The sequence below is a fragment of the Oncorhynchus mykiss genome, unplaced genomic scaffold (assembly GCF_013265735.2).
Source record: "Oncorhynchus mykiss isolate Arlee unplaced genomic scaffold, USDA_OmykA_1.1 un_scaffold_121, whole genome shotgun sequence".
In the NCBI taxonomy this organism is placed as follows: domain Eukaryota; kingdom Metazoa; phylum Chordata; class Actinopteri; order Salmoniformes; family Salmonidae; genus Oncorhynchus; species Oncorhynchus mykiss.
The window spans coordinates 453686-477500 of record NW_023493662.1 but is presented as its reverse complement, the minus strand read 5'-3'; the positions used below and the strand labels follow the sequence as shown (position 1 = coordinate 477500).

Genomic DNA, 23815 nt, shown 5'->3' with positions numbered 1-23815 from the left:
TAGTGAATATAGTGGATGTTGTACTGCCTCCAGAGCCCAAGACCAGAGAACAGTTGTTACAACGTGAGTCTCTTTATTGTGAAGTAACTAACAGTCTCTTTTTACTGACACTCCTAACAATCCCTCTAGAAATATATAGCAATAGTAGATCTAATCAAAGACTGGGTATCTATCTGACTCCTCATATTTCTCTGATTTGATCTCTGCTGTGCTCTAATCAAAGACAGGGTAGATACAGTATCTGACTTAACTTATTGTTCTGACTCCCCTCATTGGTCTCTGCTCTTCTCCCAGATTCCTGTCAGCTCACACTGGACCCAAACACAGCATACACACTCCTCTCTCTGTCTGAAGGGAACAGAAAGGTGACCAATACAGGCCATGTCCAACCACATCCTGAACATCCAGACAGATTCACCAACTGGTGTCAGGTTCTGTGTAGAGAGGGTCTGTCTGGATGCTGTTACTGGGAGGTGGAGTGGACTGGTTATGTTGTTACAGCAGTCTCATATAAAGACATCAGCAGAACAGAGACAGGTGGTAGATTTGGATACAATAACAAGTCCTGGAGATTAGAGTGCTATAGTGGTGGTTATTGTTTCAGACACAATAATGTTGAGACTAAAGTATCAGGCCCTCAGTCCTCCAGAGTAGGAGTGTACCTGGATCACAAGGCAGGTACTCTGTCCTTCTACAGTGTCTCTGACACAATGACCCTCCTCCACAGAGTCCAGACCACATTCACTCAGCCCCTCTATCCTGGGTTTGGGATTGGATATTTTTTTGTTCTCACTGGTTCTGCTGAGCTGGTTAAACTGTAGTAGGGTCCACATAGATACTAGTCATGCTGGTGTAGTCTATAGCTGAGCTGGTTAAACTGTAGTAGGGTCCACATAGATACTAGTCATGCTGGTGTAGTCTATACCTGAGCTGGTTAAACTGTAGTAGGGTCCACATAGATACTAGTCATGCTGGTGTAGTCTATAGCTGAGCTGGTTAAACTGTAGTAGGGTCCACATAGATACTAGTCATGCTGGTGTAGTCTATAGCTGAGCTGGTTAAACTGTAGTAGGGTCCACATAGATACTAGTCATGCTGGTGTAGTCTATAGCTGAGCTGGTTAAACTGTAGTAGGGTCCACATAGATACTAGTCATGCTGGTGTAGTCTATAGCTGAGCTGGTTAAACTGTAGTAGGGTCCACATAGATACTAGTCATGCTGGTGTAGTCTATAGCTGAGCTGGTTAAACTGTAGTAGGGTCCACATAGATACTAGTCATGCTGGTGTAGTCTATAGCTGAGCTGGTTAAACTGTAGTAGGGTCCACATAGATACTAGTCATGCTGGTGTAGTCTATAGCTGAGCTGGTTAAACTGTAGTAGGGTCCACATAGATACTAGTCATGCTGGTGTAGTCTATAGCTGAGCTGGTTAAACTGTAGTAGGGTCCACATAGATACTAGTCATGCTGGTGTAGTCTATAGCTGAGCTGGTTAAACTGTAGTAGGGTCCACATAGATACTAGTCATGCTGGTGTAGTCTATAGCTGAGCTGGTTAAACTGTAGTAGGGTCCACATAGATACTAGTCATGCTGGTGTAGTCTATAGCTGAGCTGGTTAAACTGTAGTAGGGTCCACATAGATACTAGTCATGCTGGTGTCTATAGCTGAGCTGGTTAAACTGTAGTAGGGTCCACATAGATACTAGTCATGCTGGTGTCTATAGCTGAGCTGGTTAAACTGTAGTAGGGTCCACATAGATACTAGTCATGCTGGTGTAGTCTATAGCTGAGCTGGTTAAACTGTAGTAGGGTCCACATAGATACTAGTCATGCTGGTGTAGTCTATAGCTGAGCTGGTTAAACTGTAGTAGGGTCCACATAGATACTAGTCATGCTGGTGTAGTCTATAGCTGAGCTGGTTAAACTGTAGTAGGGTCCACATAGATACTAGTCATGCTGGTGTAGTCTATAGCTGAGCTGGTTAAACTGTAAACTGATTTGTTATTAATTAAAATTCAATACAATGTTTTAATCTTGTACATTTCCATGAATCATGATGTCTGGTGTTGATGTATATTGGTTGTCATTCAGAACCATTGATATGTTTTCTCAGTTGGTTCTCTGTCTCTATGTAATTCTCCTTAGTATCATTGATCAGCTTGTTGGCTCGGTCCTAATTGATGTGTTCTCTGTCACCTGGAGCTGCATGGAAAATGGTCCAGGAACTAAAGGACAATTCAGGACTAGTCAGCCCACTACAAGCTGGTATCACTTACTTTCTACTAAACTATATGGTCTAGTTTCCCAGACACAGATGAATCCTAGTCCTGGACTAAACAGTATGTTCAATGTAGATGTCCAGGAAACCGGCCCTAAATGTGTCATCTTTCATCCTCCCATACTGCTCAGTCCAGCAACATTAAACCTGTCCAGCAGGTGGTGCTGTTGACCAAACAATAAAACCAGCAGATATCTTGACTTGCCACTCAGTATATCAGTAATGTTCAGAATAGTACTTTAATATCATTGGAGATTGATGGTCTTTTTAATCCACTATCCAGAGTCAGGAACAGATGAAGTTAGGTCTGCTACTGTTCAGTGATTAAATATGATTTATGGTGATGGGAAATAATAAAAAACACTCAACTTCATCTAGTAATAGTTTTCCTTTGTTATTTATTCCAAGGTGTGTCTTTAACTTGTAAATGTATTGTGTGGAGGTGAGCTAGTGGTGTGGCTGATAGAATAGAATGAAAAGGGAGGAGGGGAGGAAGAGGGGAGGAGTGAAGGGCTGTTCAAGAAACCAGATGAGGAAGAGGAAGATGTTCAGGGGAATTACTGTCTCTGTTTCCAAATGGTTCCCTATTCCCTACGTAGTGCACTACGGTGCTTCTGACCAGGTCTAATGTAGTGTTCTACGTAGGGAATAGGGTGTAGATTTATTACAATATCATGCTTTAGTGTTTGGCACAACAATATATTAGATCTCCACCCCCCCACTTCCTGTCTGTCATCCCCCAGTTCTGTTAAGACTTCCTCTCATTGAACTGGGCCTCATTCTAAATGGTCACTTTGTATTGATAGTCCATACTGGGCTTTACTATGGTTCTACATACAGTAGTAAACTGTAAACTGATTTGTTATTAATTAAAATTCAATACAATGTTTTAATCTTGTACATTTCCATGAATCATGATGTCTGGTGTTGATGTATATTGGTTGTCATTCAGAACCATTGATATGTTTTCTCAGTTGGTTCTCTGTCTCTATGTAATTCTCCTTAGTATCATTGATCAGCTTGTTGGCTCGGTCCTAATTGATGTGTTCTCTGTCACCTGGAGCTGCATGGAAAATGGTCCAGGAACTAAAGGACAATTCAGGACTAGTCAGCCCACTACAAGCTGGTATCACTTACTTTCTACTAAACTATATGGTCTAGTTTCCCAGACACAGATGAATCCTAGTCCTGGACTAAACAGTATGTTCAATGTAGATGTCCAGGAAACCGGCCCTAAATGTGTCATCTTTCATCCTCCCATACTGCTCAGTCCAGCAACATTAAACCTGTCCAGCAGGTGGTGCTGTTGACCAAACAATAAAACCAGCAGATATCTTGACTTGCCACTCAGTATATCAGTAATGTTCAGAATAGTACTTTAATATCATTGGAGATTGATGGTCTTTTTAATCCACTATCCAGAGTCAGGAACAGATGAAGTTAGGTCTGCTACTGTTCAGTGATTAAATATGATTTATGGTGATGGGAAATAATAAAAAACACTCAACTTCATCTAGTAATAGTTTTCCTTTGTTATTTATTCCAAGGTGTGTCTTTAACTTGTAAATGTATTGTGTGGAGGTGAGCTAGTGGTGTGGCTGATAGAATAGAATGAAAAGGGAGGATGGGAGGGGAAATGGGCAGATATATCAGACAGATGAGGCAGAGAGAGATTTTCATCCAGGAGTTAGTGTCTCTGTTCCAAATAGCTCCCTATTCCCTGCGTAGTGCACTAGGCTTCTTATAACCAGGTCTAAAGTAGTGTTCTAGATGTTAGATGGTTTCTCCCTGTCATTACAACATGACAATATGGTCATGACTTTAGTGGTTTCCTCCCCCTTTGTTTTTAGTGTTATTTTGGTATGTGTGTTGTCAGGGTTGTTCCTCTGTGTTCCTCATTGAAAATCCATTAACAATGAATCACAAACTAATTATATTCCAGTTGTGTTTAGACAACTTGATGTCTGACGTCCCCCAGTTCTGTTCAGACCCATTGAACTGGGTCACATTCTGAATGGTGACTTGTATTGATAGTCCATACTGGACCTGACTGTGGTTAACCAGACTGGAGGGGTTCTGATCACATATTCCCTCATCTCCACAACTTCACCTGATGTTCTCTCTCTCTGTGTCTGTGTGTGTGTGTGTGTGTGTTAAGGGAATTTTTATCAATGATGACTAATTCTGAATGGTGACTTGTATTGATAGTCCATACTGGACCTGACTGGAGGGGTTCTGATCACATATTCCCTCATCTCCACAACTATACCTGATGTTCTCTCTCTGTCTGTGTGTGTGTGTGTGTGTGTGTGTGTGTGTGTGTGTGTGTGTGTGTGTGTGTGTGTGTGTGTGTGTGTGTGGAAAGCAGACAACCTCAATCTGGTTTCATTCCTGTAGTTATCAGAACACATGGGGTGTGTAACAATTATCTCTCCTTTCTAAGTGTGAACTTGTCCACTTCCCTTCATGGATTTAAAGGAAATGACTGGTTTATGTAAACTCCCTCTACCCCATGTCAACACCAATCCAATGCTTTTACATTTGTGAGGAGTAGAGAAGGAAAGCTACATTTCACACCTCTTAGTACAAACTCAAAACATGAAGCCCTCTCTAAGGAGCCCTCAGAGAGGTGGACATCAGAGAGATGGAGGCAGGCGGCAGGGAACTGTTGTATCTAATGAAGTCCGGTCCATCGTCGTTGATCATGTGGTCAACAGAGGTCTTACCATGACAGAGGCCGACACATTAGTTCACCCCAATCTGAAAAGATCAACTGGCAAATTCCATCATGAGAACATTTCACTAAGAAAAGCGGTAAGTCAGCAGGATGTGCACTATGCTTTACCTTTACAGGAAATGACATATTGTAATGCATGTCAACATGTTCCAGGATTGTTCCAGTAGGATCTATTGACAGTAAACTCTGATCTACCCTCAGAATAGACAGAAGACCCCATGGTGGTGGTCGTGTGCTGACTGACCAGCAGGAGAGGACAGTGGAGGAAATGGGGAGGGACAGGAATGATATACTGACCAGCAGGAGAGAACAGTGGAGGAAATGGTGAGGGACAGGAATTATATACTGACCAGCAGGAGAGGACAGTGGAGGAAATGGTGAGGGACAGGAATGATATACTGACCAGCAGGAGAGGACAGTGGAGGAAATGGTGAGGGACAGGAATGATATACTGACCAGCAGGAGAGGACAGTGGAGGAAATGGTGAGGGACAGGAATGATATACTGACCAGCAGGAGAGGACAGTGGAGGAAATGGTGAGGGACAGGAATGATATACTGACCAGCAGGAGAGGACAGTGGAGGAAATGGTGAGGGACAGGAATGATATACTGACCAGCAGGAGAGGACAGTGGAGGAAATGGTGAGGGACAGGAATGATATACTGACCAGCAGGAGAGGACAGTGGAGGAAATGGTGAGGGACAGGAATGATATACTGACCAGCAGGAGAGGACAGTGGAGGAAATGGTGAGGGACAGGAATGATATACTGACCAGCAGGAGAGGACAGTGGAGGAAATGGTGAGGGACAGGAATGATATACTGACCAGCAGGAGAGGACAGTGGAGGAAATGGTGAGGGACAGGAATGATATACTGACCAGCAGGAGAGGACAGTGGAGGAAATGGTGAGGGACAGGAATGATATACTGACCAGCAGGAGAGGACAGTGGAGGAAATGGTGAGGGACAGGAATGATATACTGACCAGCAGGAGAGGACAGTGGAGGAAATGGTGAGGGACAGGAATGATATACTGACCAGCAGGAGAGGACAGTGGAGGAAATGGTGAGGGACAGGAATGATATACTGACCAGCAGGAGAGGACAGTGGAGGAAATGGTGAGGGACAGGAATGATATACTGACCAGCAGGAGAGGACAGTGGAGGAAATGGTGAGGGACAGGAATGATATACTGACCAGCAGGAGAGGACAGTGGAGGAAATGGTGAGGGACAGGAATGATATACTGACCAGCAGGAGAGGACAATGGAGGAAATGGTGAGGGACAGGAATGTCTTCCAGTAGAAACAAGCAGATAATGAGCTGGTATTAACCAGATGTATTTATGTCCCAGAAGAAACAAGCAGATAATGAACTGGTATTAACCAGATGTATTTATGTCCCAGAAGAAACAAGCAGATAATGAACTGGTATTAACCAGATGTATTTATGTCCCAGAAGAAACAAGATATTTGAGAGGAATGTTTTCAACAGTTGATGTCAGATTGAAACAGAGACTGATGAATTTATTGGTAAACAAGACACCACTGAATCCTCTGGTCTCCTAGAATCAAGAGGGTGTCCTGCAGGTAAACAAGACACCACTGAATCCTCTGGTCTTCTATTAGGAGACAGGAGTTTTCCTGGCTACGTCTCCTGGCAGTAAAAACTTTGACAGAATGAGTCCATGTAATTTATGTGACTTGTTAAGTACAGTTTTACTGGACAATGTGTGTTTTAATCTTGTACATTTCCATGAATCATGATGTCTGGTGTTGATGTATATTGGTTGTCATTCAGAACCATTGATATGTTTTCTCAGTTGGTTCTCTGTCTCTATGTAATTCTCCTCAGTATCATTGATCAGCTTGTTGGCTCGGTCCTAATTGATGTGTTCTCTGTCACCTGGAGCTGCATGGAAAATCGTCCAGGAACTAAAGGACAATTCAGGACTAGTCAGCCCACTCCATACTGGTCTTTACTATGGTTCTACATACAGTACCTGTATTGATAGTCCATACTGGTCTTTACTATGGTTCTACATACAGTATCTGTATTGATAGTCCATACTGGTCTTTACTATGGTTCTACATACAGTATCTGTATTGATAGTCCATACTGGTCATTACTATGGTTCTACATACAGTATCTGTGTTGATAGTCCATACTGGTCTTTACTATGGTTCTACATACAGTATCTGTATTGATAGTCCATACTGGTCTTTACTATGGTTCTACATACAGTATCTGTATTGATAGTCCATACTGGTCTTTACTATGGTTCTACATACAGTACCTGTATTGATAGTCCATACTGGGCTTTACTATGGTTCTACATACAGTATCTGTATTGATAGTCCATACTGGTCTTTACTATGGTTCTACATACAGTATCTGTATTGATAGTCCATACTGGTCTTTACTATGGTTCTACATACAGTATCTGTATTGATAGTCCATACTGGTCTTTACTATGGTTCTACATACAGTACCTGTATTGATAGTCCATACTGGTCTTTACTATGGTTCTACATACAGTACCTGTATTGATAGTCCATACTGGTCTTTACTATGGTTCTACATACAGTATCTGTATTGATAGTCCATACTGGTCTTTACTATGGTTCTACATACAGTATCTGTATTGATAGTCCATACTGGTCTTTACTATGGTTCTACATACAGTATCTGTACCTGAGGGCCTCATCATCCGGCTGCACAAAGTAAGCCAGGGACTGCAGTGTGCTCCAGTCTACAGCAGGGGGCAGTAAAACCCTATGGACCTGAAAGGGACTGCAGTGTGCTCCAGTCTCCAGCAGGGGGCAGTAAAACCCAATGGACCTGAAAGGGACTGCAGTGTGCTCCAGTCTCCAGCAGGGGGCAGTAAAACCCTATGGACCTGAAAGGGACTGCAGTGTGCTCCAGTCTCCAGCAGGGGGCAGTAAAACCATATGGACCTGAAAGGGACTGCAGTGTGCTCCAGTCTCCAGCAGGGGGCAGTAAAACCCTATGGACCTGAAAGGGACTGCAGTGTGCTTCAGTCTCCAGCAGGGGGCAGTGAAACCCTATGGACCTGAAAGGGACTGCAGTGTGCTCCAGTCTCCAGCAGGGGGCACTAAAACGAGTTTACTTATTGGTATAATTATATAGTGAACTATAGTGATCTGTACTTATTGGTATAATTCTATAATGAACTATAGTTATCTGTACTTATTGGTATAATTCTATAATGAACTATAGTTATCTGTACTGATTGGTATAATTCTATAGTGAACTATAGTTATCTGTAGTTATTGGTATAATTATATAATAAACTATAGTGATCTGTACTTATTGGTATAATTCTATAATGAACTATAGTAATCTGTACTTATTGGTATAATTCTATGATGAACTATAGTTATCTGTAGTTATTGGTATAATTATATAATAAACTATAGTGATCTGTACTTAATGGTATAATTCTATAGTGACCTATAGTTATCTGTACTTATTATTTCCTGGAAATAATGTATAGGTGCGGCACCAATATAATTGATCCAAGGAACTAGAGGGGAGGGGAACCCCGCCTAGAGGAAAGAACTTAGATTTGGAAACAATGGTGGAGAAAAGCCGAGGGGATCTGGTTATTAGCATAAAGTGGAGGGACGATGACACTTCTATAAGCATGAAACTGTATAAAAGGAGTGGACTGAGACTGAGTCCGGCAGTTGGTCCATGGCCCAGCTCGGCTTGTTACTTTGTAATAAAGTCTATTTGAATTCACAAGATCTGGTATCTGAGAAATGTGATTGAGCGAATATTTCCACAACATAAATGGCGAGCTTGCCAGGAGTGGCTACAAGGGACCAGCAAATGGTGGAAAACTCTGTGACTGCAGACGGGTCTTTCTGGACGAATTGCGCAAGCAGGTGGCCACCTAGATGAGAGGTAAGCTGTTTGTATTTAACTAGACAAGTCAATTAAGAACAAATTATTATTTACATTGACGGCCTACTGGGGAACAGTGGGTTAACTGCCTTGTTCAGGGGCAGAACAACAGATTTTTGCCTATTCAGCTCGGGGATTTGATGTTGCAACCTTTCAAATGATTAGTCCAATGCTCTAACCACTAGACTACCTGCCGCCCCAGTTTTTACTTATAGTTACAGTTTGTGTGATTCGTTTCGAGAGCAATAAAAACACCAAGTAGGTCTCTCCAAATTTATTGAACTAAAAATATCGGGAGCTTTTGAATTCAATAAATGAATGCAAAATAATGGAAGAATAAACATGAACAAATGAAAAAGCTTTAAGGGCTGTAACAGAATAAAATAAATAATATTGTGGCTGCAGATTGGGAGTTGTGTGTTTCATCTGTTCTGGATGGTTCAGTTGAGTGGAGTTATTCACCTGTCTTGTTCAGGTGGTTCATCTGACCAGTCTGTTCAGTCTGTTTGAGTTAGGATTGTGTTGTCTGATTCAGTTTGTTCAGTCTGTTTGAGTTAGGATTGTGTTGTCTGATTCAGTTTGTTCAGTCTGTTTGAGTTAGGATTGTGTTGTCTGATTCAGTTTGTTACAGTAGTTATAGTTATAGTTACAGTAACTTCCGGCGCCGACAGAGATGGCCGCCTCGCTTCGCGTTCCTAGGAAACTATGCAGTTTTTTGTTTTTTTACGTGTTATTTCTTACATTAGTACCCCAGGTCATCTTAGGTTTCATTACATACAGTCGAGAAGAACTACTGAATATAAGATCAGCGTCAACTCACCATCAGTACGACCAAGAATATGTTTTTCGCGACGCGGATCCTGTGTTCTGCCTTACAAACAGGACAACGGAGTGGATCCTATGCAGCGACCCAAAAAAACGACTCCGAAAGAGAGGGAAACGAGGCGGTCTTCTGGTCAGACTCCGGAGACGGGCACACCGTGCACCACTCCCTAGCATTCTTCTTGCCAATGTCCAGTCTCTTGACAACAAGGTTGATGAAATCCGAGCAAGGGTAGCATTCCAGAGGGACATCAGAGACTGTAACGTCCTTTGCTTCACTGAAACATGGCTCACTGGAGAGACTCTATCCGAAGCGGTGCAGCCAACGGGTTTCTCCACGCATCGCGCTGACAGAAACAAACATCTTTCTGGTAAGAAGAGGGGCGGAGGCGTATGCCTCATGGCCAACGTGACATGGTGTGATGAAAGAAACATACAGGAACTCAAATCCTTCTGTTCACCTGATTTAGAATTCCTCACAATCAAATGTAGACCGCATTATCTACCAAGAGAATTCTCTTCGATTATAATCACAGCCGTATATATCCCCCCCCAAGCAGACACATCGATGGCTCTGAACGAACTTTATTTAACTCTCTGCAAACTGGAAACGATTTATCCGGAGGCTGCATTCATTGTAGCTGGGGATTTTAACAAGGCTAATCTGAAAACAAGACTTCCTAAATTTTATCAGCATATCGATTGCGCAACCAGGGGTGGAAAGACCTTGGATCATTGTTACTCTAACTTCCGCGACGCATATAAGGCCCTGCCCCGCCCCCCTTTCGGAAAAGCTGACCACGACTCCATTTTGTTGATCCCTGCCTACAGACAGAAACTAAAACAAGAGGCTCCCACGCTGAGGTCTGTCCAACGCTGGTCCGACCAAGCTGACTCCACACTCCAAGACTGCTTCCATCACGTGGACTGGGAGATGTTTCGTATTGCGTCAGATAACAACATTGACGAATACGCTGATTCGGTGTGCGAGTTCATTAGAACGTGCGTTGAAGATGTCGTTCCCATAGCAACGATTAAAACATTCCCTAACCAGAAACCGTGGATTGATGGCAGCATTCGTGTGAAGCTGAAAGCGCAAACCACTGCTTTTAATCAGGGCAAGGTGTCTGGTAACATGACCGAATACAAACAGTGCAGCTATTCCCTCCGCAAGGCTATCAAACAAGCTAAGCGCCAGTACAGAGACAAAGTAGAATCTCAATTCAACGGCTCAGACACAAGAGGCATGTGGCAGGGTCTACAGTCAATCACGGACTACAGGAAGAAATCCAGCCCAGTCACGGACCAGGATGTCTAGGATTGTGTTGTCTGATTCAGTTTGGCCAGACTTGTTTGTTCAGTCTGTTTGAGTTAGGATTGTGTTGTCTGATTCAGTGTGGCCAGACTTGTTTGTTCAGTCTGTTTGAGTTAGGATTGTGTTGTCTGATTCAGTTTATTCAGACTTGTTTGATTAGAACTGTTTGAGTTTGCGCCCAAACATTCATCTTATTGAATCAGGTGAGTCATTCAATTCATCTGGGGCATTTATTCCATCTCATTCATCTGTCCTGTTGACTGTTGACTGTTCTGTTCCATCCAGTTTGGAGCTGGAACTGTCCATCTGCATGGTTGAATATATTTAAATTAAAGACCTGTGGTTACTGTCCTATAGTGTCGAGGAAGTGTATCGATAGGGGACTGATCAGACAGACAAAAAGACCTATGGTTACTGTCCTATAATGTCTAGGAAGTGTATCGATAGGGGACTACTCAGACAGGCAAAAATACCTATGTTGACCGCCTATTGTGAAGATGAAGTGAATCAATTAGGGACTGCTCAGATAGGCAAAGATCCTGTTGTTACCGCTTGGCTGTGTTGAGGAAGTGAATCAGTAAAGGACTACTCAGACAGGTAAAACCCTGTGGTTACTAGTCAGACAGGTAAAACCCTGTGGTTACTGCTTGGCTGTGTTGAGGAAGTGAATCAGTAAAGGACAGAGGAGGGAACATTTGATGTCTCAGTATGTGAGGAAATGGAAACTCTAATAAAAACACATAAAACAAGTGACACAGGAAAGAAAATGATCAATAAAAGAGAACACGAGGTGCTAAACATGTTCAAAGCAGAAGGATTGTTGGAAAGTATAAAGAAAACTGGAGGAATGTTGAAGAAAGAATGAAAAGTCCGACAGGAAGAAGGTGGAATGGTTGGCAGAACCCCCACCATGCACCAGTGGGTAAAACCTCCACCATACACCAGTGGGTAAAACCTCCACCATGCACCAGTGGGTAAAACCTCCACCATGCACCAGTGGGTAAAACCTCCACCATACACCAGTGGGTAAAACCTCCACCATACACCAGTGGGTTAAACATCCACCATGCACCAGTGGGTAAAACCCCCACCATGCACCAGTGGGTAAAACCCCCACCATGCACCAGTGGGTAAAACCCCCACCATGCACCAGTGGGTAAAACCTCCAGCATACACCAGTGGGTAAAACCTCCACCATGCACCAGTGGGTAAAACCCCCACCTTGCACCAGTGGGTAAAACCTCCACCATGCACCAGTGGGTAAAACCTCCACCATGCACCAGTGGGTAAAACCTCCACCATACACCAGTGGGTAAAACCCCCACCATGCACCAGTGGGTAAAACCTCCACCATGCACCAGTGGGTAAAACCCCCACCATACACCAGTGGGTAAAACCCCCTGGTGTCCAGAGTGGTGGAAATAAAGAGAGAAACAAAGGTGGAAGATGAGAAGGAGACTCCCTCTGTGGCCTCTCAGGTAAAATAAAAGGACCTGGAAAGGACAGGGGAGACTGAGCAGTGTGCAGGAAGGAACCCAGAAAAGTTTAACTGTTATGAAAGATTATGTGGAAATAGGAAGACAAGTGTGAATGATTTGGTAACATGGGTTATTAATAATAGTGATATTTAAGGTGCAATACTGGAATAAGACATTAAGTCATCCATATTCTCCAGTAATACATTTGCAAACTTTATAGTTTAGTTTCTAATACAATGTATTAAGTGTTGTGACCAATGAATTATTATCCGGGGAAGTGGGTAGCGCTGCCTTGGAAAATAGTTAATAGAAGGTGTGTATTATTTAAAGAAGGGAAAGGTTTGGGAATAATAACGACCCCGTTTCTCCCTGTAAGATGGAGGATTTTAATAAAGCCATGGAGTCGCTGAAAGAAGCGCGAGAGCTTTCTACCAATTCTTCTGGAATATGGGGAATTAATAGATGTACTTAGCTACAAAAAGACTGGGTATGTAAGGACATTGACATAATTAATAGATGTACTTAGCTACAAAAAGACTGGGTATGTGAGGACATTGATATAATTAATAGATGTACTTAGCACAAAAAGACTGGGTATGTGAGGACATTGATATAATTAATAGATGTACTTAGCTACAAAGAGACTGGGTATTTGAGGACATTGATATAATTTGTATTTCGGCTTTGATGGCAGGTTTGAAACCTGTGATCAAAACGACTGTAATGGCTGTCGTCCTCCTCTCCTGAGGAGTAATAGGAAGGATCGGAGGACCAATGCGCAGAGAGGTAAGTGTTCATGATACTTTTAATAGAACACAAAAAAATACCAAAATAACAACGTGGGACTGGAACCTGCTGCATTCTAAGGAAATGGCGCTATACATGCGTTTGCAGCTTTTTCAAAAGAGCAACAACAAATCCTTTTGAGAGCAGCAGGAGAGGAAATTTCACATATCGGTGTATAGCCTCAGTTCGATCTATAGTGTTTCATAGAGGTTACAGATTCTATGTGAAGGATGTTGTATGAGATCACGTCTTACCCAACTTTTTATTAGAGGCCAGGGATCCCAGGAAAACGTATTTCGGGATGAAGAATCTGGTGAAATGCCAGGGGAAGGGATTCTAAAGGGAACACATTTAAATTATATGGCCAAACACTCCTAGTTAACTCAGAAAGTCTTGTGTTTTTTGATCTCATGAGATGTTGAATGTGGTTTTATTCTGATATAGATTTACATTTGATGTGGTTTTATTCTGAAATAGATTTACATTTGATGTGGTTTTATTCTGATATCGATTTAAATTTGATGTGGTTTTATTCTGAAATAGATTTCTAGAATGTAGGAAAGGGGTGGAGGGGTAACGAGGAATTAGCAAAGGGGTTACTAAACCTAAAATGAAGTGGACATGTTTTCAGTTAGTTCCTGAACATTGTGGTGGTTATGGAGAATAGGACTGAATAAAACATACGTGATGAGAGTAAAGACAGTGGATTTACAATTATCATGTTTAGTTTATAATTAATACATTTAATGATGAGAGTAAGGACAGTGGATTTACAATTATCATGTTTGGTTTATAATTCATACATTTAATGATGAGAGTAAAGACAGTGGATTTACAATTATCATGTTTGGTTTATAATTCATACATTTAATGATGAGAGTAAAGACAGTGGATTTACAATGATCATGTTTAGTTTATAATTAATACATTTAATGATGAGAGTAAAGGACAGTGGATTTACAATTATCATGTTTGGTTTATAATTAATACTTTTGGCTTGCTGATTAAAATGTAACATAGTGAATGCTAACGAAATGTACAATTTCTTTTCCAGAAAAGGGGGTTTCATTATCTCTCGTTGGAATGTCCCCGGAGACTGTGGTATCGGGGGGAGCAGTATAAAAGTATCTGGATTAGGCCATAAACAGACTTCCAGATAAGTGAGGCCTTGTTCAGGTGTGTTTTTGACCTACGGTTCACCAGCACAGACACAATTTACTGGTTACGAATATGCATTAGTGGTGTTGATACTGTGGGATTTATCTTGGATGGGGTCTTTTCAATTCAGTTGTAAATTGGGTTTGCAGAAGGATGGAAATGTTTGGAAGGTTTTGAAATGGTTTGTGAAGGACAGGGAAAGAAAAGGGAGAGGGAACATTTAATGGTGTCAAATGCCCTGTATCCTGACTTTTTGGTGAGACCAGAACAATCTCACTAGAAATGATAGAAACAGGTGGGATTTAATTATAAAATGAATGAGAAACACCAGTTTCTACTCTATTTAACCATTGCTTTATGAGACAAGTTGATTGGTTATTCAAATTAGTTTTACCGCCAACTGCTGGAGACTGGAGCACACTGCAGTCCCTTTCAGGTCCATAGGGTTTTACTGCCCCCTGCTGGAGACTGGAGCACACTGCAGTCCCTTTCAGGTCCATAGGGTTTTACTGCCCCCTGCTGGAGACTGGATAACACTGCAGTCCCTTTCAGGTCCATAGGGTTTTACTTTTTTAATAAAGCCCAGTATGGACTATCAATACAGGTACTGTATGTAGAACCATAGTAAAGCCCAGTATGGACTATCAATACAGGTACTGTATGTAGAACCATAGTAAAGACAAGTATGGACTATCAATACAGGTACTGTATGTAGAACCATAGTAAAGACCAGTATGGACTATCAATACAGGTACTGTATGTAGAACCATAGTAAAGACCAGTATGGACTATCAATACAGATACTGTATATAGAACCATAGTAAAGACCAGTATGGACTATCAATACAGGTACTGTATGTAGAACCATAGTAAAGACCAGTATGGACTATCAATACAGGTACTGTATGTAGAACCATAGTAATGACCAGTATGGACTATCAATACAGGTACTGTATGTAGAACCATAGTAAAGACCAGTATGGACTATCAATACAGATACTGTATGTAGAACCATAGTAAAGACCAGTATGGACTATCAATACAAAGTTACCATTTAGATTGAGGCCCACTTCAATGAAAGGAAGTCTACCAGCTTGTAGTGGGCTGACTAGTCCTGAATTGTCCTTTAGTTACTGGACCATTTTCCATGCAGCTCCAGGTGACAGAGAACACATCAATTAGGACCGAGCCAACAAGCTGATCAATGATACTGAGGAGAATTACATAGAGACAGAGAACCAACTGAGAAAACATATCAATGGTTCTGAATGACAACCAATACACATCAACACCAGACATCATGATTCATGGAAATGTACAAGATTAAAACATTGTATTGAATTTTAATTAATAACAAATCAGTTTACAGTTTAACCAGCTCAGCTATAGACTACACCAGCATGACTAGTATCTATGTGGACCCTACTACAGTTTAACCAGCTCAGCTATAGACTACACCAGCATGACTAGTATCTATGTGGACCCTACTACAGTTTAACCAGCTCAGCTATAGACTACACCAGCATGACTAGTATCTATGTGGACCCTACTACAGTTTAACCAGCTCAGCTATAGACTACACCAGCATGACTAGTATCTATGTGGACCCTACTACAGTTTAACCAGCTCAGCTATAGACTACACCAGCATGACTAGTATCTATGTGGACCCTACTACAGTTTAACCAGCTCAGCTATAGACTACACCAGCATGACTAGTATCTATGTGGACCCTACTACAGTTTAACCAGCTCAGCTATAGACTACACCAGCATGACTAGTATCTATGTGGACCCTACTACAGTTTAACCAGCTCAGCTATAGACTACACCAGCATGACTAGTATCTATGTGGACCCTACTACAGTTTAACCAGCTCAGCAGTACCAATATCATTATAGAGACTAAACCCAGGATAGAGGGGTTGAGTGAATGTGGTCTGGACTCTGTGGAGGAGGGTCATTGTGTCAGAGACACTGTAGAAGGACAGAGTACCTGCCTTGTGATCCAGGTACACTCCTACTCTGGAGGACTGAGGGCCTGATACTTTAGTCTCAACATTATTGTGTCTGAACCAATAAACACCTCTATCGTAATATAAACTCCAGGACTTGATATTGAGTCCAAATCCACCTGTTCTGCTGATGTCTTTATATGAGACTGCTGTATCAACATCACCAGTCCACTCCACCTCCCAGTAACAGCGTCCAGACAGACCCTCTCTACACAGAACCTGCCTGTAGTTGGTGAATCTGTCTGGATGGTCAGGATGTGGTTGGACATGGCCTGTATTGGTCACCTTTCTGTTCCCTTCAGACAGAGAGAGGTGTCTGTTTGCTGTGTTTGGGTCCAGTGTGAGATGACAGGAATCTGGGAGAAGAGCAGAGACCAATGAGGGGAGTCAGAACAATAAGTTAAGTCAGATACTGTATCTACCCTGTCTTTGATTAGAGCACAGCAGAGATCAAATCAGAGAAATATGAGGAGTCAGATAGATACCCAGTCTTTGATTAGATCTACTATTGCTATATATTTCTAGAGGGATTGTTAGGAGTGTCAGTAAAAAGAGACTGTTAGTTACTTCACAATAAAGAGACTCACATTGTAACAACTGTTCTCTGGTCTTGGGCTCTGGAGGCAGTACAACATCCACTATATTCACTACAGACACACAAACACATTGACAGAGAGAGGGAATGTTATCATCAGACCATATTCCACATGTATATGACTAGTAGGGATCTTTCAATGGTCTAAAGTTGATGTTCTTATTGTTTTCAACACACCTGTAGTGGAGATCTTGGTCCATTCTCCTTTAAGGAAGTCTTCTAGTTTCTCTCTCAGTTCAGACACAGTCTTACTCACATCTCCAAAGTACTGAAGAGGACGGACAACGATGCTGGGTAAGTCTGAAGATACACTGATACTGGAGAGAGACTGATAACTCTGGAGAGAGAGAGAGAGGGACTGATAACTCTGGAGAGAGAGAGAGAGAGAGAGAGAGAGAGAGACTGATAACTGGAGAGAGAGAGAGAGACTGATAACTGGAGAGAGAGAGAGAGAGAGAGAGAGACTGATAACTCTGGAGAGAGAGAGAGAGACTGATAACTCTGGAGAGAGAGAGAGAGACTGATAACTCTGGAGAGAGAGAGAGAGAGAGACTGATAACTCTGGAGAGAGAGAGAGAGAGAGAGACTGATAACTCTGGAGAAAGAGAGAGAGAGAGAGAGACTGATAACTCTGGAGAGAGACTGATACCTCTGAAGAGAGAGAGAGACTGAGGGACAGACAGAGACAGAGGGACGGACAGAGAGAGAGAGAGAGGGACGGACAGAGAGAGAGAGAAGGACGGACAGACAGAGAGAGAGAGAGAGAGACGGACAGAGAGAGAGAGACGGACAGAGAGAAAGGGACGGACAGAGAGAGAGGGACGGACAGAGAGAGAGACAGGGACGGACAGAGAGAGAGACAGGGACGGACAGAGAGAGAGACAGGGACGGACAGAGAGAGAGACAGGGACGGACAGAGAGAGAGACAGGGACGGACAGAGAGAGAGACAGGGACGGACAGAGAGAGAGACAGGGACGGACAGAGAGAGAGAGAGGGACAGACAGACAGAGAGAGAGAGAGAGAGGGACGGACAGAGAGAGGGAGAGACCGACAGAGAGAGGGAGAGGAAGAGACAGGACAACATAATGATTGAGATGAATAGTTTCACATGAAGTTAATTTCATATCACATGTAACAAGACAGTTTAGTTACCTGGAGGAAATGGATGTGATCCTCTGTGTGTGAGAGCTGCTCCAGCTCAGTGCTTCTCTTCCTCAGCTCAGCTATCTCCTGCTTCAGTTGCTCCAGGAGTCCTTCAGCTTGACTCACTTGAGCCTTCTCTTGGGCTCTGATCAGCTCCTTCACCTCAGAGCTCCTTCTCTCAATGGAGCGGATCAGCTCAGTAAAGATCTGATCACTGTCCTCCACTGCTGACTGTGCAGAGCGCTGGAGAGAGAGAGAGAGAGACAGAGAAAGAGAGAGAGAGAGAAAGAGACAGAGAGAGAGAGACGGAGAGAGACAGACAGAGAGAGAGAGAGTGAGACAGAGAGAGAGAAACAGAGACAGAGAGAGACAGAGAGACTCTGCCACCCTGCTCTCCAGGTCCACCAGGCCTTGTCCTCCCTCCTGGACAGACAGGTACAGAACACCTCTTGGTCCTGCTCTACTCTCCTCCCTCCTGAACAGACAGGTACAGAACACCTCTTGGTCCTGCTCTACTCTCCTCCCTCCTGGACAGACAGGTACAGAACACCTCTTGGTCCTGCTCTACTCTCCTCCCTCCTGGACAGACAGGTACAGAACACCTCTTGGTCCTGCTCTACTCTCCTCCCTCCTGGACAGACAGGTACAGAACACCTCTTGGTCCTGCTCTACTCTCCTCCCTCCTGGACAGACAGGTACAGAACACCTCTTGGTCCTGCTCTACTCTCCTCCCTCCTGGACAGACAGGTACAGAACACCTCTTGGTCCTGCTCTACTCTCCTCCCTCCTGGACAGACAGGTACAGAACACCTCTTGGTCCTGCTCTACTCTCCTCCCTCCTGGACAGACAGGTACAGAACACCTCTTGGTCCTGCTCTACTCTCCTCCCTCCTGGACAGACAGGTACAGAACACCTCTTGGTCCTGCTCTACTCTCCTCCCTCCTGGACAGACAGGTACAGAACACCTCTTGGTCCTGCTCTACTCTCCTCCCTCATGGACAGACAGGTACAGAACACCAGCCTCTCTTTTCCGGGCAAGAAAGTTTCTGTCCACCAACATGTCTTCTGTTTTGACATCAATACCGTAGTTCTTGGTAAACTCAGTTCAGCATGATGTATCTAGGAAGTTGTTTGAGTTTTATTTTAGTTTTACTATTGAGAGTTCCCTCTATTTGTGTTTTCACTAGATTCATCATTGGCACGGAAAGAGAGTCCCTGTCTTCCTAACATTGATGTGACCACAACAATTCTCCTCAGATACTCCCTTCTCTCTGCAATATCACCAGCAGGGTCAGATGTTCAAATCTGAGCAATGTTCCCATGATTGATAGTTTCCTGGTAGCTTTGCCACAACACTGTCTCTGTGTGTTTGCGTCATCTCATGTTTGACAAAGATAAATCAAGATTTTTTTCCAATTTTTGCAGCCATTACTGACAAAATAGTCAAATGTAATGTTTTTTACCAAAAACTCTACATGGAAAGCAGAAAGCTGTGATCAATTAAATACAACGTTAACTAGATATTATCTGTGTCATTTATAGCCTGGCACAGATAGTAAAACTACATTAAATACAACGTTAACTAGATATTATCTGTGTCATTTATAGCCTGGCACAGATAGTAAAACTACATTAAATACAACGTTAACTCGATATTATCTGTGTCATTTATAGCCTGGCACAGATAGTAAAACTACATTAAATACAACGTTAACTAGATATTATCTGTGTCATTTATAGCCTGGCACAGATAGTAAAACTACATTAAATACAACGTTAACTAGATATTATCTGTGTCATTTATAGCCTGGCACAGATAGTAAAACTACATTAAATACAACGTTAACTAGATATTATCTGTGTCATTTATAGCCTGGCACAGATAGTAAAACTACATTAAATACAACGTTAACTAGATATTATCTGTGTCATTTATAGCCTGGTACAGATAGTAAAACTACATTAAATACAACGTTAACTAGATATTATCTGTGTCATTTATAGCCTGGCACAGATAGTAAAACTACATTAAATACAACGTTAACTAGATATTATCTGTGTCATTTATAGCCTGGCACAGATAGTAAAACTACTGTAGCGACCCGCACAGACAGCTGTGTGTTATGTGTTCGGCTAGTAGGTGGTTGTGTTGTACTTACCAGTTCCCAGTGTTCGCGGGGTCCGACATGCCAATCAACCTGCTATCTGCCAATCACAGGAATGCCTGGGATGTTCTGATGCCGGGCATCCTGGTGGTTGGCGGAGTGGCGTGGAGGGGGCGGGGCATTGGAAGTTAAGGTTCAGCCTTTGTTCTCTCTCTTACGTCTGGGCTTCACAAGAGAAGGTCCCGATTGGCTTGTGGGGTATCTTTCATTTATTTGGCGTGAGCTAAGGCCAAACAGTAGCCTGTGTAAAGTTGCTAATAAACCGTCAATTCGTAACTCAATCCTCTGTCTGGACAATTGTTCCTTTATGATCTAGTCAGGTCATTACACTACATTAAATACAACGTTAACTAGATATCATCGCCACATAACTTATGTCGAATTTAAAAGACACCGTTACCGTTAGTAACGTCTGTTACACTGTAACTTACAGGCAGCCTCACATAAAAACCTATTGGTTAACAAAGCTTTGATTATGACCAAAGTCTATAGTAGTGAAAACTCTCTCTCTCTATTCTAACTTACCACACATTCACATCACTGCCTCGACATGAATGTGTCCTGTCAGAGCCGTTTCCTGTCCGTTAACTGTTAACAGTCTCGAGCCACAGCTTAACCAATGAGCTACAAGGAGGACTGACAGTCACGAGCGGTGCAGCAGCCTCTGCAGCAGCAGCCTCCCCCGGGTCCTAGTGCCCGCCCGGTAAGACGGTTAAGATTCGATGGAACGGTTGACGGAGAGAAAATAAATCACAGAGAAAATATATTGACTGATATATTGAATTGCTTAGGGAAGCTTTAGCTTTGGCTTTAATACATTCTGAAAATACTTGAAAACCAAAAGAGAAAAGAATAGTAGCCCTCCTCAGGAACAACAAAACCCTCACAGACCAACTTCTTCTTCTATGATATAATGGAGGTCCTCAAACCAACGTTAAAGGTGCATGGCGTCACCTACTGTTCTGGAGTGTGTTCAATCACGGTTTACACCACTCTAAATCCTCCTGCCTAACTCAGTACTTCTGAGAAAATAAAAGAGTCCTACTAACTTCTAATAGACCCTCCCCCATCCCCCAAATCACTTCCAAGTGTAATGTTTACTGTTAATTTCTAATTGTTTATTTCACTTTTGTTTATTGTCTATTAAACTTGCTTTGGCAATGTAAACATATATTTCCATGCCAATAAAGCCCTATGAATTTAATTCAATTGAGAGTGAGACAGTTCCATTTTAATGTATAGGGGACATGAGTCAGTCATGGTTACTCATGGTTATGTGATGAGGCAGCCCAGTTGGTTACATGAACCAGTCTATTCTCTGAAAGGGGTCCAGACAGCCGGTTCCCAACAGTGGGGTCAGTGGGATTGGATAGGTGCCCCTCTCTCTCTCTCTCTCTCTCTCTCTGATTGGAGGAGAGAAGTGAAATGGTGTGTCTCCTCTGGTCAACAATACTCACCTTGAAAGACTCCACAGCCTGTTGGAGCTCCTTCAGCTCCTTCTCTCTCTCCTGGAATCTGTGCTGGACCTTCTGCTGACTCATCCCCAGCTGCCTCTGTGGAGAATCACTCTTCAATGAGCTATCAAGCTTTATTAGTCCAGTAGATCAATAGTATAGTAATGTGACATAGGACCCATAGAGAGGAAGGTCTACAATCCTGAGGAAGTCCCTTTACAATATGATATTATGTTGCTATGTGAATGATTATAGTTTTTATGGTATGCCTACATGTATCAAGGGGTTGAGAATGAATGTTGGACTCATAAAAGGCCATTCAGAATGATAATAGTGTTTGACTTTAGAAAATGGTGATACATTTGGAGAATCTGGGTTAACATACCTATATACTCAAGGTTTGTGTTCATATTTGTGGATCCATTTCATATTGTATATAATATAATGATCTCATATTCAAACAGATTTAGTTCCTACTGTATCTTTAATTCTTTGTTTATCAGACAGTCACCAACAAGTTGTTCTGGTCTTACCTGTTTCTCAGTCCTCTCTGCTGCAGCTGACACTGTATCATGGCCTTTATGTTCATCCATCACACACAGCAGACAGATACACTGCTGATCGGTACGACAGTAAACCTCCAGCAGTTTGTCATGATGAGAGCAGATCTTCTCCTGTAGTTGTGCGGTGGCTTTGACCAGCTTGTGCTTCTTGAAAGCAGGAGATTCATAGTGAGATTGGAGGTGAGTCTCACAGTAAGAGGCCAGACACGCCAGACAGGACATGAGGGCTTTCTGCTTTCTGGTCCCAGTGCAGAAATCACACGCCACATCTCCAGGTCCAGCATAGCACAGAGCAGGAGGGGGAGCAGCCTGGAGTCCTGTCTTCCTCAGTTTCTCCACCAGCTCAGCCAACATGTTATTTTTCCTCAGATTAGGCCTTGGAGTGAAGGTCTCTCTGCACTGAGGACAGCTATAGACCCCTTTCAGATCATCCTGATCCCAGCAGCCCTCAATACAGATTCTACAGTAACTGTGTCCACAGATAGTAGTGACCGGCTCCTTCAGTAGATCCAGACAGACAGAACAACAGAACTGGTCCTGGTCCAGCAGAACTCCCTGTTGAGCCATTTGGACAGTTGTTCACTCTCTCACAGACCGACGACACAGAGACTCAGATCAGTTTCGTTTCCTCAGAAGAGAGTTTGTGGGAAGGGGAGGGACTTCCTGGTTCTGCCAGAGGGCTGGGGTTAGAAGGAGGGAGGGGTTAGAGGAATGGAGGAAGACAGAGAGGAACTGCATGCAACAGCAAGAGGGAGACAAATAGTTTTGTTCCAAGGTTAGAGCCCTTAACATGGAACAAATGACATAATGAATCTTAAAATGTGAGTTGTTAGAATATATGAAGGGTAACAGTTTCTATGAAGTACGTATGTATCATTATTTTAATGACCTTTTGATGCCTTAATACACCTATGTGTTGTAATTCATCAATAAGGCCTGATTAGGTGTGGTATATTAGTGGTAGATGTTGAGTCTCCCTTATTGCTCTATTTTGATAGTGGTAGTGGGGTGGTAGATGTCTAGTCTCCCTTACGGCTCTAATCTGTTAGTGGTAGATGTCTATTCTCCCTTATGGCTCTAATCTGATAGTGTTAGATGTCTAGTCTCTATTATGGGTCTAATCTGATAGTTGTAGTGGGGTGGTTGATGTCTCTTCTCCCTTACGGCTCTAATCTGATAGTGGTAGATGTCTAGTCTCCCTTATGGCTCTAATCTGAAAGTGGTAGTGGGGTGGTAGATGTCTAGTCTCCCTTACGGCTCTAATCTGTTAGTGGTAGATGTCTAGTCTCCCTTACAGCTCTAATCTGAAAGTGGTAGTGGGGTGGTAGATGTCTAGCCTCCCTTATGGGTCTAATCTGATAGTTGTAGTGGGGTGG

At 42.7% G+C, this 23815-nt stretch overlaps 3 protein-coding genes across 4 annotated transcripts in view; 2 read left to right on the top strand and 1 right to left on the bottom strand.

Annotated features, from left to right (window-relative positions):
- LOC110516150 (tripartite motif-containing protein 16) overlaps positions 1–2237 on the top strand; it is an 8953-nt gene extending 6716 nt beyond the window's left edge. Inside the window, exons 4-6 of one of the 2 annotated variants that reach the window (XM_036972156.1) lie at positions 4–63; positions 295–365; positions 2147–2237. In XM_036972156.1, the coding sequence (XP_036828051.1) occupies positions 4–63; positions 295–365; positions 2147–2155 (140 nt within the window). In that variant the 3' untranslated portion in view covers positions 2156–2237. Of the gene's footprint in view, positions 1–3; positions 64–294; positions 1204–1755; positions 2002–2146 lie in introns of those variants that run through there. The other variant, XM_036972155.1, reaches the window with a different exon arrangement.
- LOC110516932 (E3 ubiquitin/ISG15 ligase TRIM25-like) overlaps positions 1–23815 on the top strand; it is a 538607-nt gene that overhangs the window by 106322 nt on the left and 408470 nt on the right. The gene's annotated exons all lie outside the window — the stretch shown is intronic.
- Positions 15426–23054, bottom strand: LOC110511244 (tripartite motif-containing protein 16-like). Its single transcript, XM_036972232.1, has 7 exons — positions 22410–23054; positions 21880–21975; positions 18266–18499; positions 17290–17449; positions 17105–17164; positions 16637–16873; positions 15426–15715 (listed from the first exon to the last, which is right to left on the bottom strand). Exons 1-7 carry the CDS (start codon positions 23004–23006, stop codon positions 15684–15686), a joined length of 1416 nt encoding a protein of 471 aa, XP_036828127.1. The 5' UTR covers positions 23007–23054; the 3' UTR covers positions 15426–15683.

What these genes read in the sequence shown, in the direction of transcription:
- LOC110511244 (XM_036972232.1), bottom strand. Translation starts at nt 23,006, where the DNA reads ATGGCTCAACAGGGAGTTCTGCTGGACCAGGACCAGTTCTGTTGTTCT. An exon ending in GACCAAGATCTCCACTACAG is followed by an intron (nt 17,165 to 17,289) that starts GTGTGTTGAAAA and finishes GTGTGTCTGTAG; the next exon opens with TGAATATAGTGGATGTTGTA. An exon ending in TAAAGACATCAGCAGAACAG is followed by an intron (nt 15,716 to 16,636) that starts GTGGATTTGGAC and finishes AATTCTCCTCAG; the next exon opens with TATCATTGATCAGCTTGTTG.